This window comes from Galeopterus variegatus, unplaced genomic scaffold (assembly GCF_000696425.1).
Source record: "Galeopterus variegatus unplaced genomic scaffold, G_variegatus-3.0.2 Scaffold1119, whole genome shotgun sequence".
NCBI classification, from domain to species: Eukaryota; Metazoa; Chordata; class Mammalia; order Dermoptera; family Cynocephalidae; genus Galeopterus; species Galeopterus variegatus.
The window spans coordinates 424,376-437,766 of record NW_007727230.1 but is presented as its reverse complement, the minus strand read 5'-3'; the positions used below and the strand labels follow the sequence as shown (position 1 = coordinate 437,766).

General features: G+C 54.6%; 1 protein-coding gene across 2 annotated transcripts in view; it reads right to left on the bottom strand.

The window, feature by feature from the left end:
* The window catches only part of PHLDB1 (pleckstrin homology-like domain, family B, member 1), a 51,807-nt gene that overhangs the window by 5,640 nt on the left and 32,776 nt on the right, over nt 1–13,391 (bottom strand). For both annotated transcript variants that reach the window (XM_008574932.1, XM_008574933.1), the window contains 3 exons: nt 3,115–3,261; nt 1,932–2,048; nt 1,559–1,661 (listed from right to left, as the gene is read on the bottom strand). In XM_008574932.1, coding sequence (XP_008573154.1) covers nt 1,559–1,661; nt 1,932–2,048; nt 3,115–3,261 — 367 coding nt within the window. The remainder of the gene's footprint in view (nt 1–1,558; nt 1,662–1,931; nt 2,049–3,114; nt 3,262–13,391) is intronic.

Genomic DNA, 13,391 nt, shown 5'->3' with positions numbered 1-13,391 from the left:
TGAAATGGGCTAAAAATAGTGCTTCCCTTATAAGGTTATTACAAAGATTAAGGGACATGAAGCCTGTAGAGTACTTAGGACAGCACCTGGCTATACAAATGCTCAATAAATATGATCTGCTATTATTACTATCATTCCAACAGATTCAACTCTCACTCTGCCTCTAATCCTGACCCTTCTATACGTAGATGTCCCAGACGCATCTCAACTTCAACAAGTCTAAAATGAAGCTGTTCTCCCTGGGTTATTACTATCATTCCAACAGATTCAACTCTCACTCTGCCTCTAATCCTGACCCTTCTATACCTAGATGTCCCAGACGCATCTCAACTTCAACAAGTCTAAAATGAAGCTGTTCTCCCTGGGCCTGTTTCTCCCTCTTCACACAAAGTCCCACTCTTTCCAGCCCAGATAGAAATATAGGGACACCTGTGCCTCTGCCTCTCCTGCCTCCCCATACCCAGGACCCAGGGTGGTCAGGGAAGGCTTCTTGAAGGGGGTGGCACTTGATTAGGGACCAGGTTAGAGGGGAAATCAGGGAACTCCAGGCCTAGACATCTCTGGCACCAAAGCCTGCAGCCCTCTTCCCCTCCCAGGCTCCTAATAGGATTGCTCTTCCCAGCTCTGTAGCTGGGTGGGGCTGCATGACTGGTGGATGGCCCCACCAGTGATTGTGGACAGACAAGATGTGTGCCTCTCAGCTGGGGCATTTAATGCCAATGCAAGGCCCACTTAAGTCTCTCTTCTCCCTCTGCCACTGTGGCCAACAATGCTCCAGAAAGGCGTGTTCTGAAGCAAAGACAACACTGCCGCAAAGCAGAGCCCCACAAACCCGCAATGCACAGCAGACATGTACTGAGAACAAGAAGGGAAACTTGTAGTTTGGGCCACTGGGATTTTAGGACTGGTTGTTACCACGGCATACCCTAGCTTCTCCTGACTAAGGGATGACACAGCATCACATGCTCCAAGTGGGAAAAAGTTCAGGGGGGTTTCCAGGGATGGGAAACTAAGCTGGAGGCTGAAGTGGAAAAAGCTGAGTGAACAAGATGGGCCAGTTGGCCTGTCCCTAAGCTGTCCTGAGTGCTCCCTGGAGCTGTTCAACTGCTTACCTTGGAGTCCCTGAGGTGGCCAGTCCCCAGGGGAGTCCCCAGCCCAACCCAGGCCATAGGGCCCCAGGCACCCACAGCATCTGGGTTTCCTATCAGAATTTCCATCATGCTTTGTTTAACTCTTTGTTTAATGTCTGCCTGCCTGACAACAAGCTCCAAGGGAGAGAGCTATGGCCTTTCCGTTTATCACCAGAGCCTAGAACAATGCCTGGAACTTATCAGATGCTCAGCAATATTGCTGAATGAATGAATGAAAGAATGAACATATAAATGGGGTGAACAAGGTACACTCTGTATCTTTCCAGAAAGGGGAAGACAAAGCCCACCCAAGCCTCTGGCCCCTACTTGGAAGCTTGGACTCCTTCCTGAAGACCAGCTATCCTGGGTGACAGAGCCTAGGGGTCCCGGCTTTGGCTGATCCCCAGGGCAGCCTTGTGGGAACTCACCCACATAATAGGAAAGGGTGCGCTTGAGCCGGTCGAAGACAAACCAGCGCTTCTTCCATGATTTAATCTTGCCGCCCATCTTGACCAAGTAGCCACGGCAGACCTGGTGGGAAGCAGCAGTGAGGAAGGACCCAAATGTACAGCTCCTAAAGCTTTCTTCCCGAGCAGCCTCCTTAAGTGTGTGCCATCGCCTGTGCCTGTATTTGTTGGGGGCTTCCCCCAACATTGCGTCAGGCCAGCACACCAGGTCCTGGGACAGAGACCTGGTTAGGTTAGGGCAGGAACCAAGGCCACTATTCTGAGGACTCAGGAGGTACCTCTGACCATGGGGTTCCCCTCTCCCTAGGACCCCGGGGCCAGGCATGCCTGGTACCTTGCTGCTGAGTACCACGTGCAGGCAGGTATCAACCCCGTGGCCTGATGACTCAATATGGGTCTTGAGGTCAAAGTCCTCCTTCCGGATTGGCAGGTAGCGGGTCAGGGGTCGTGCCTGGGAGCAGAGGGCAGGTCATCAATCTCCTCGCTTCCCCCATCATCCCCTGTCCAGCCCCGTCGGCATCAGTCTTGAACCCCCAACAGCATGACATCACCCCCTCTCTACCCCTGTGGCTGCCACTCTGGTTTCACAGGGATTGTGGCAAATCTAGCATGCCTGTGCTGACTGCACCTAAACCCAGGCAAACTGCTGAGTGGCTGGCTCTATGCCTCAGTTCTCCCACCCATGACCAAGACACCGCCATCCTGGCCTCATCCCTTCCCCTCCTTGCCTTCCTGGGCTGAACAGAATAAAACAATAGGCTAGATCTGAACATGCTTTGGGAAGAAAAGCCCCGTAAGAAACCTGGTCTCTGACTTCTCATGGGACCTTGTTTGGATCACATCCCCTCTCCGGGCCTCAGTTTTCTTATGTGTAAAATGAGGAGTTTGAACTAGATAATAACTAAGGTCTATGCTACTTTAGATACCAACTAGAATTCTCCGTCAGCTGGAATATTTTTCTACTCTTCCTTTCCCAGAAGAACATTAAAATGGCAAGTAAAGGAAACCTCACAAATCTAAAGAAAAAACAAAACACACGATGGGCTGACTCCACCCACCTCCCACCCCCCATACTGGCAGCCTCTACAGTGATGCGTGAGCCTCACAACAGGGGGCTGGAGGAGACAGTCTCAGGGTGGTCAGTGACTGAGGCAGGAAAGGGGATTCTAAAGGCAGGAAAGGACAAAGATTCCAACCACAGAGGCAGAACTCGCAGAGTTTCTCATTACTTAATTCCCAAACCAAATCTAGCTGGCCTGTCCCTTAGAGTTATGTTGTTGCATCATAGGAAATGAGGGAGCTGTGATCACTGGTCACTGCTGGGAGGAGATCCCAAGCCCCAGTGGGTCTCCATCTCTTGGGGCTGACAAGTCCCAGGTAGAACTCCGTTTGTGCTAAGCCATCTTCTCTGGAGCAGAACAGGTTTTATAGCCCAGCAGAGGGACCCTGGGGTATCCCTGCTCGTCCACAGCCCTCACCTTCAAGCCGACTACCGCCACTCCCCACCACCCACTCACCTGGGAAAACTGTTTCTCCCGCATCTTGACCTCCTTCTCCACCAGCTGCTGCCGCCGGGCACTCTCGCTCTGCAGCCTCCGTTCTACCTGCTCCCGCCTCCGCCGCTCCTCCTCCAGGGCCTGCCGCCGCAGCTCCATCTCCCGCTCCTGTCCCACAGCCAGTGGTCAGTGCCCACAGCCACCCTCTCCCCCACGCCTTCCCCCCATGCCCCCACCTGCCCTCCTTGGGCCTGGGCAGAGCTGCAGGAGGCACCCACCTCAGAGGGTAGTATGGCATGAGGAGGCATCACCCTCAAAGCCCACCCTCTCCAAGAGCCCTGCTGGGTAAGGATGAATTTTTTTGTTTGTTTGTTTGTTTTTCTGACCAGTAAGGGGATCACAACCCTCAGCACGGTGTTGTCTGCACCACACCCAGCCAGCAAGCACACCAGCCATACTATATAGGATCCGAACCCGCGGCCCTGGCGCCACCAGCGCCACACTCCCCCAAGTGAGCCACGGGGCCGACCCAGGATGAATGTTTTAAGCATGACTGTCCTAGCTTCCGACCCTCGCCCTGCCACCACCATGGGCTCTGTGGCCCTGAAAAAATCATTTAATGTCTCTAAGCCTCAGTTGCCTCATCTGTAAAATGGCGGCCCCGGCGCCACCAGCGCCACACTCCCCCAAGTGAGCCACGGGGCCGACCCAGGATGAATGTTTTAAGCATGACTGTCCTAGCTTCTGACCCTCGCCCTGCCACCACCATGGGCTCTGTGGCCCTGAAAAAATCATTTAATGTCTCTAAGCCTCAGTTGCCTCATCTGTAAAATGGGGTTAAGAATGCCTACTCCTGGAATTATAGTGAAAATTGAGGTCATGTATATAAATGCCCATCACTGATTCCAGCAGGAAAGAAGCACTCAATAAATAAATGGGGCTCTTATAATTTTATCTAAGTTCCTACAACACGGATTACCTAAACGATTTTTTTTACAGCTCATATATTCAGTATTCCTTTCCCAATCACCAGTTGAAGGCCCTTTGAAATTCCAAATTAGAAACATTTGTTGTTGAACTTCAAACTTTATGGGAAAAAAAACATGATTAGAGACTAAGGTCACAATTGAACTTATAAAAGCCATTATAAAAGAATTTTAAGTCATTAAAACAAATCACTAAATACAGAGCATGTCAGTGATGCTTCCTATGTCTTAATCAATGATAAAGACCTCTATGCCATTACCTCCCATTTGTCATTTCTTCCCAGCTCAAAACTTAGCAGCATCTCCTTTCTTTCCACTTGCCAAGACACTTGAAAATTTGTCATATGTTGATGTAAATAAGGATGAGGCATATTTTCCTGGTTGGTTCTCCATCCCAATGGTCAGCACCTTAATTCTTAACCTTCTAGCTGCTGACTCCTGCTCCCAGGCCCCACTCTCCACTGAAGAGATGCAGAGTGTCTGGGATGTGGAGATAGAACAGCTTCTACAGATCCTTTATTTAGCCTCCTTCCTGGGCACAGGTTTCCTCAGCCAGCTTATGCCCAGGATAAACCCCTTGTCTCTCCTTCTGAGTCCCTGCTCAGTGCCCATGTTGAGGGAGCTGTCACTTCCCTCAGCCTGGCCGCTCTCCAAAGCTCCCAGCCCACACCTCTGCTCCAGCTTGGACACCTGCCCCTCTTCTGTTCTGTACCTCAACCCCCAGTTCCCGCTTTTCCTAACTATCCCCAAGAAGAATGACTGGCCACGCAGGTAGACCGGAATCAAAATTCCCATGGTTGTCAAAAAGTCCACAGAAGTAAACACACAGACTGGAAGTTCCCATACAGGAAATTCATGGCTGGACAGTGGTTACTGTTCCTAAGAACTGTGAAGCTGTAATCTCACCAAGCCTCCCTATGCCCATTTAATGAACACAACCTTTTAAAATACTTTCTATACCAAGAGAATGTTGCAAGGCTAATATGGATGAAAGGACGTGGCGTGGAGCACAGGCCCTGGCTAGGCGAGGGCAGCTCTGGGGCCCCAGCACCTTCTGCTTCTCTGGCCCAGGTCAGCCTCACCCTTGACTCCATGAGCCGGCTCTTCTCTGCATGAGCCTCTTTCAGCATCTTCTCCATCTCCTCAATCTTCCCCATGTCCAGACCACTTGCACTGGGGGAAAGGGAAAGAGGGGGCACATCAAGAAGCCAAGGAGGCATCCGGAGGAGATGGTGGGCCCAGGTGAGGGCAAGTACCTGGACATGTTGTCGGGGGAGCAGGCCGAGTTGCCCCCCGTGGAGATGCTGGTCTCCATGCTGTCGGAGCTCTCCAGGCTCAGCGTATCGTAGGCATGCTCACCCTCCTCTCCACGCTCCCGCCCGGCTGGCAGGTGGTGCAGGATGGAGTGGTGCATGAGTGGGGGGAAGCCCGAGGGGCCCGGTGGGAAGGGCACTGCCCCGTGCAGGGCATCCCACTGGCACTGCGCTTCGGCTGCCGCTTTCTGCTTCAGTTCAGCCAGTCGCCGCCGTTGCTCCTCAATCACCTGCTGTCCTACAGGAGGGACAGGTGGGAGGCACAGTGGGCTGCCTACCCACCCGAGAGGGGGCACTGGCAGCATGACAGCCAGAGGGAGGAGGCAAGCAGGGATAGGTTAACACAGGGCAGTCCCCTCCCCACACCCAGCTTCCCTGAAGCCCCCACAGCTCCAGACAGCTGCCCCGCCAGTGCTTCAGTCGCCTGCACAACTGGAGTCTGGCTTCAGTGCTCTCTCCATACCTAGAGCCCACACAGGGCACCAACCTGCCTCACAACTGAGGCCTAAACATGTGGGTAGTACACATGCACCCACCCCGCCTGCTGGAGAAGGGAGAAGGAAGGAATGGAAGAAGACCCATGAGCACCCAGGGTGCCAATGCAGACCCCCCTGCAATGCAGAGGCCAGAGCAGCAAGAGCAGGAAAGGAGGCAGGAGACACAAGGTAGAGCACAGCTGAAGGCAGGAGAGAGGTCAGCTGAAGGGGTGAGGCCAGCCGGACACCCCAGCCCAGCTCAGCCTGGGGGCCCACCTGCAGGCTGTGGGGGCCTGGGCAGGGCACATCATGCTGATGCCGGGGCAGAGGCTGCTTGGCCAAAGCAATGCCCTCAGTGACCAACACTCTACCTGCTGGGTCGTTGGTTGGGAGGGGCTCGGCAGGAAGCAACTCGACTGGCATGGGGGGCCCCGGGCAGAGGGTACAGTAGAGACACAGAGGGGATGAGAGAAGAGAGAAGCACAGACATGGGCTTTCGAAACAAAAAGATGCACACAAGCAACAAGGACTCCTGGGTCCCCAGACCATTATCGCAGGTAACCATTTCTGGAAGTCATCAAATCCATTCCCCTGCCTCCAGATAGGGCAATATCTAACCCTACTCAGGTCGACAAGCAGTCCCCTTATTTGCTGGGCTCTCTAGGAAAGAGGATGTACAGCCCCCCCCAGGCCCTTAGTCCCCTGTCTTGGAGTCTTTGATAAGTATCCAGGAAGCTCTTTTTTAGGTGTCCTATCTAAATCCTTTCTGCTCTTACCTAGATCCCAGTTAAAGGAAAAACATCCCGTGAAAGATGTGGCCATGAATAAAGCATGGGGTAGGGGTGTGTGTGGCAACTGCCCAGGGTCCCCCAGGAGAGCAGGTGGACTGGCAGTGCAGGCACTCACCCTTCTGCTGCAGAGCTAGTTGGCGCTTGGTCTCAATGTCCTGCAGCGTGGCTGCCAGATTGCGAGGGAGGCTGCCCGTGCCATTCTGGGTGAGTAGAGCACTCTGCAGAAGGAATGGAGCATTGGGACATGGGACTCAAAAGACTCACCCTTCTGCTGCAGAGCTAGTTGGCGCTTGGTCTCAATGTCCTGCAGCGTGGCTGCCAGGTTGCGAGGGAGGCTGCCCGTGCCATTCTGGGTGAGTAGAGCACTCTGCAGAAGGAATGGAGCATTGGGACCTGGGACTCAAAAGACCCAACCCCACCCCCAAGGCTTTCATGGGCAGGTGGCCTTGGCCTCTCCCCAGTGCAGCAGTCACCATCCCCCGCCACACATGCAGCCCCACCCACTGCCCTCAGACCTTTGGGGAGGGGCTACGGCCCAGGGTAGCCACACTGAGCTGGGAGGAGGAGGAGGAAGAACCAGAGGAGGAGGGGAGGGGGCCGCTGCGGGTCCGGGGCAGAGGGCTGGTGGCCTCGCCATCCATCTTGGAGCGGTAAACCTGGAGGGAAGAGATACTGCTTGGTGACTTCTGGCTCATTCACTGGTCGCCACCCCCATGTCGTGTGGGCCGGCAGTGATCCGAGGTACTGCCCTGACACCAGGCCTCTAAAGCCTCTGGCTCTAGCTGACAATAGAGTTGAGTCTCCTGGGCCAGCCCAATGGGCAGATGCTATTGGCACCTGCCAAGCCTCCTTTCCAGGCTGTTCCTTCCTGAGCGAATCCTTGACCCAGTCCTGGGTCTGAAAGAGGACCTGTAAACTGACCCAGGCAAGGAGTTAATGTCATGCAGAATTGTGCAGGAGACCAACTGGAGGCTGGGTTCCTTCTGGTCCCAGCTCTGCCACTAATAGGCTGTGTGACCTTGGGCCATGCACCTCCCCACTCTGGGCCTTGGCTTCCTTATCTGCAAAAGGAGGGAATAGGACTAGACTAAATAATTGCCCAGCTCCCTCGTAGCACTAAAGTACAGTGAATATGTCCTTTGGAGTCAAGAGCCCTGACACTATCATAAGCTCTGCTGCTTCCTGGCTGTGTGGCCTTGGGGAGATTACTTATCTTCTCCTGGCCCCAGTGTTTGTTTGATCTGTAAAATGAGAGTTAACATCATCTACCTCAAAGGCCTGTGGTGATGATTAAATGAATCAAAACATGTAAAAGTCTCTAACCAGCCAGGCACACAGAAGAGATGCCACACACATTATATGATCAAAGGAAACACAGAGTTTTAGCTCAGGTCACCGTCTTAGATGTACAGTGCCTTCACTCAAAGTATGAACCTTTAGTGGCAGAATCCCAGACACTACACCAAGTCAGTGGAGTGAAACTTGGGAGAAGACTATCCAAGCACACTTTCCCTACCCCACGGTCAGTAGCTTGCTGCAGCTGTAGGTAGGCCCATGCCCTCCATGGCAACTCTGAGGGTGCTTGGGCATGTTCTCAGGGCTGTCATTTCAGAGCCTCTGTCCCCTTCTTTTATGCCTTCAAATGTTACCCCTGGGGAGATCAGGAGAACAAAATACTGGCAGTTCTCCCAGGACACATGAGTTTCAGTTGCAACAGGTCCAAGCGTGTGTCAGGCCTCCAGACTTGGGGAGAAGCTCTGGGGTTGAAGGCTACCAAGGACAGAGCAGACCCACAATCTAGCCTAACATGGGGCACCAAATAGATCCCAATCTGACCATAGCTCCAGAACACCCTTCCACTGGACAGTCAATCATGTCACCCTTGAACTCAGGAGGCTGGCCCTCCAGCTGCCCAAAGGGCCAGGACGGCCGAGCATGGAAAGACCCTCACCACCCTCTCAGGGCCCAGAGGCCCCCTCGTTACAATCATGTCACCCTTGAACTCAGGAGGCTGGCCCTCCAGCTGCCCAAAGGGCCAGGACGGCTGAGCATGGAAAGACCCTCACCACCCTCTCAGGGCCCAGAGGCCCCCTCGTTACCCTGGCTGGGCTGGCCCCCACCACCCAAGGTGGCACCTGTGGCTGATGGATGGCCAGGAGGTACTCAGAGCAGAGAGGAGCAAGGACTGGGAAGGGATGGGCAGTGAAGGAGGGGGTTACCTGCAGCTGACGGGAAGCTTTGGCAGGCAGAGGCGGGGGGGAGGAACAAGGAGAGGCTGCAGCAAGGCCAGTCCCCAGCCCGGCCATCAGCTCCTGGTACCACTGCTCTAAGTCTACAGCAGGGAGCAGCAGCTTCTCCATCTGGAGGGGTGGATGGGGAAGGGACAAGGGACAGGAGGGGAAGGATGAAAGGAGAGGCCAGGAAATAAGGGAAAGGAGAAGGGAGGAAGAAGGAAGGGGAAGATTGGAGAAAGGGTGAAGGAAGGCCAGGTCAGGGAAGTGGACAGGAAGGTGAGGAAAGAAGGGAGAAAGGAGAGCATAAAGAGAAGAAAGAGAAAAACAGTGAGAAAAGAGTTGCCCTGAATGTGCTAAGGACAAAGAGAATCAGTCAGGGTATAATCCACGGACCACAGACACGTACTATGCCAGCCACGAAGCCAGCCAGCCAGCCAGAGCCCACAGGCACTGGGCACTCCCCTTGGGCTGGCTGAGAGCAGAGAGGCCAGGTAAAAGGCAGAGGTAAAATACACCACACACACACACACACACACACACACACACACAGCCACACCACTCATGGGTGGGGGTGGCTAGAACACATGGACCACCAACCTTGGATGAAGGCATGATGGAAGCGAAGGAGGAGGAGGAGGGTGGCTCAGGAGGAAGGCGGGTGGTGGGAACCAGGTCCCGGGACGCAGAGGCCCAGGGAGGCAGGCCTGATGCAGGGACTGGGGGCATGGGCAAGATGCCCCACATCACCTTTAGCTGCTCAAGTGTCACGTACTTGGGGGAAGGCCAGATGCAGGAGGAAATACAAGAGGTTAATGCGCGAAGGAGGAGGAGGAGGGTGGCTCAGGAGGAAGGCGGGTGGTGGGAACCAGGTCCCGGGAGGCAGAGGCCCAGGGAGGCAGGCCTGATGCAGGGACTGGGGACATGGGCAAGATGCCCCACATCACCTTTAGCTGCTCAAGTGTCACGTACTTGGGGGAAGGCCAGATGCAGGAGGAAATACAAGAGGTTAATGGGACTGGACCACAAAAGATGGCCCTGTCCATGGGGGAGGGAAGAGAAAGGACAGAAAGCATAGAGCAGAGGCGGCTTGCAGAGCCCGAGAGAGCCAGAGTCCTCTCAGCATGATGCCCTTATCCTAGAGCAGAAGGCCTGCCCCTCCCCGAGCCGTCAAGAGCTGAAGAAAGCTCCCAAGGCCCTGGAGAAGAAAGGGAACCACTCCCAACCCCCCCTTATGTCAGCTGCCTTTCTCCCTCACTGTTGAAGACAGACTCTGCTGTCCCCCAACTCCCACCCAGGCCCAAGAGGCAATATGGGGCATCCACAAAGAGGCCCTTGGGCGCAGGTGGGTACACTTGGTCGCTGGTACCTCACTGTCAGGCAGGGACTGGGCGAGCACGCTGGGGGAGGTGGCAGAAGCATAGGGGTCCAAGCGGGAGCACAGCTGGAAAACCTCTGCCAGGCTCACATACTCCTAGGGTGCCCAGTGGGAGGAGGAGGGATGGACAGAGAAGAGGTTAACAGGGTTCACCCAGATACCCAACACCCCACACTCCATGCCAGGCCACAGGGCCATCACTCCAAGTCAACACAAAATCCAGAGCACTATGGCCATAGATGGCTGGGGATGGGTAGGGGAAGAGGTGTCAGAAAAGGGCAGACAGAACTGTCTGAATACTCCTCCTGATCTCCACTTTTGGGGCCACCTTGGCATCCAGTTCCTACCCCAGGAAGACCTTGAAGGCCCATCCTTGGGTTTTCCCTGGGCTGAGGGCAGGCAAAGAAGTCCAGGGAAGGCCTTCCAAGAGCCCACTGAGGATCAGGACCCAGCTCCCAGAGACCCCACCTATCTCCAACATCCTGGGCATTGCCAGTGGGGCACACACAATCAGCATCAAGTACCAGTCACCCCATTCCCCAGGGATGCCTCGCACCTCATCCACTGGGGCAGGAGCTGGAAACAGGTGGGGGGAAGTGGAGACACCACTAGGGCCTGAGCAAGATGGGATGTGAGAAAGAGGCCCTAGCAGGGAGCAGCTAAAAGCCCTGGCAGAAAAATGGGCCTCTGCCCAAGCTAAGTAATTACAAAGATGCCAGCACACTCAATTGTGGGTTGGGAGAACAGGGACTGTCATACTCATCACATATCCTTAGAACCTGTGCTTATGTAGGTGCTGGGAGTATAGTAGACATCCATAACGCATGCTGAATCAAAGCACAGGATCCTAAGCCTGCCCTACCCAGGGGGCCCATTGAGGCCTAGCTCCAGAGCCATATTGTCTGCTGGGGGTCAAAGAAAAGAAAAATGAGCCAGAGGATCCAGTGTGCTGTGAGAACTGATCAACGGCATGCAGGATACATGCAAATTAATATGCAAATCGATGCTGTGATTTTGCATGGGCTGCCCAGGCACTCTATGGAACAGCAAGATAGCACACTCACACAAACTCTCCCTAACTCTGGCTAGCCAAAGGATTATCACCACATGCCCTTCAGCTAGGCCCTGGGGTGGAGCTGTAGGCAGGAACTCGGCAGGCAGGCAGACAGGCAGTGGGCAAAGCACAGCACCCAGTTAGCTGTGATTACCTCTTGTGCTTTGCAGCACAGTGAAGTGGAAGCAGGTGGGGTTAAGGGGACAGAGGATGCCCCAGCCTGAGAGGACCCTGGCAACGGGCCCAGAGCCTTTTTCCCCAGCCCCATTTCTGAGGACTCAGAAATGAGCAGCTCAGCCTACAGAGAGGGTACACCGTGAGGAGCCTCACCCCTCACACTCAGCCCTCCCACTCCACCCCAGGCCTAAATTGCTTGTGCAGTGAGGAAGGGAGGGAGTGAAAGAGGTCGGGAACTGGGCATGTCCTAGTTGGACCTCACACAGCAGACATGCAGACTTGGGAAAAAAATCACTTAAGGGCCCTCAATGCCCGCTTCTGAGATAAGAGCCTGGCTCCAGAATGAAACCCAGGGAGCCCCAGAATCAGGACCCCTAGATCCCTATGCTCACCCTCAAGGTGAGTCTGCCCAGCCCTGCCCTCTCCCAAACCTCTGAGCTGTCCACCCACCCCACCCAGGCCTCCAGGCCCCTCAAATATATTCAGCCATATAAAATGGTGAAATCAGTGGGCTCCTGGGAAAGATGCAGCTGGTAGCCATGTAGGGTCAAATCCCAGATCTCAGGGCCATTCCTCCTCAACTTTCTCCAGTTCCAGAAGATGCCTCATACTCCACCTCAGCCATTGGGGTGAAGGTGCCTCCCAGGACACCGCTTGGGCCTGAAGCTGGGCTGACCCAACCATGTCACCTCTTTGAGGGTCGATGTGGTCTTCGGGAAAGGCCTGCCCCCTGTGAGTGAGTGGTATCTCCTCTCCAGCATAGTCAGTTTCTCCTTCTCCTGCAAGCCCAGAGTGGCAGAGTCAGAGAAATGGGAGCAAGGGCAAGGGAGGAGACCACACAAAGGGGGAGCCCCCTGTGCAGGCAAATCTCCACCCCAGCCCTTCTGCACTCCCCTCCCACTACCCCACTCTCAGATTCCTCAGCCCAACCTGCCAAAGGCTACCTTCTGCAGGAGCTGCAGGGAGGCATTCTTGTCCCGGGCCAGGCGCTCCGACTCTTGCACGGCCTGGGCCCGGATCTGCCCAGCCTGACTGTCCAGGATGGCCAGGCGCTCCTGGAGGAGAAGGGATGGTTGGTCAGGCCCTCGGAAGACAGGGCTGAGCCCAATGTGACACTTGGCTGATGCTCCTGCCCAGAGACATCAGACTCAGGTGATGGGAATCACCCAACTCTTCTTGGCCTCAGCTCACCTCGGGAAAACTCAGGCTGCCATGGTCAGCTCCTTCCCTCACTTCTCCCTCCCTCAACCAGTGACTCCTGTGCCACCAGACACACTACACACAACTCAAATCCCCAAATCTCCCTTCCCCCAGCCCCACAGCTAATGGGTCTTGAAGCCTAGAGACACTGAGCAGTTCTCCACCTGCCCTACTCTCTCCATTCCATCACCACTGCCACCACCCAAACCAGGCCCTCTGCATCTGTGGCCTGGACTGTCTCACTAGCCTGCTGCTTCCACTCTCACAACTCTGATCCACTTCACACTGCCACAAAATACCTTCCTAAAATGGCCTTTGCTGATCTGAGTTTTCTAATCCTTCTATAAAGAATACATATTACTTGAATAATTTTTTAAAAATCCACAAGTAAGGTCAGATCACTGCTCTCCTCACAATCTTTCAGTGGCTCCTCATCACCCACAGGATAAAGCACAAGCTCCTTCAAGGGCTCCCAGAACTGGTCCTGCCCTTTGCAGCCTTCTCCCTGCCAATGTTGTACACTCAGCTGTGCCGCTGAACACTCTCGGGACTTTCTTTTTTTTTCCTTTTTGTCTTTCTTCGTGACCAGCAACGGCATCGCAACCCTTGGTGCTGCTCCCGCACCTCGCTCAGCCAGTGAGCGGGAACCGGTCTGTATGTGGGATCCGAACCCTCGGCGGGAGCGCCACCAC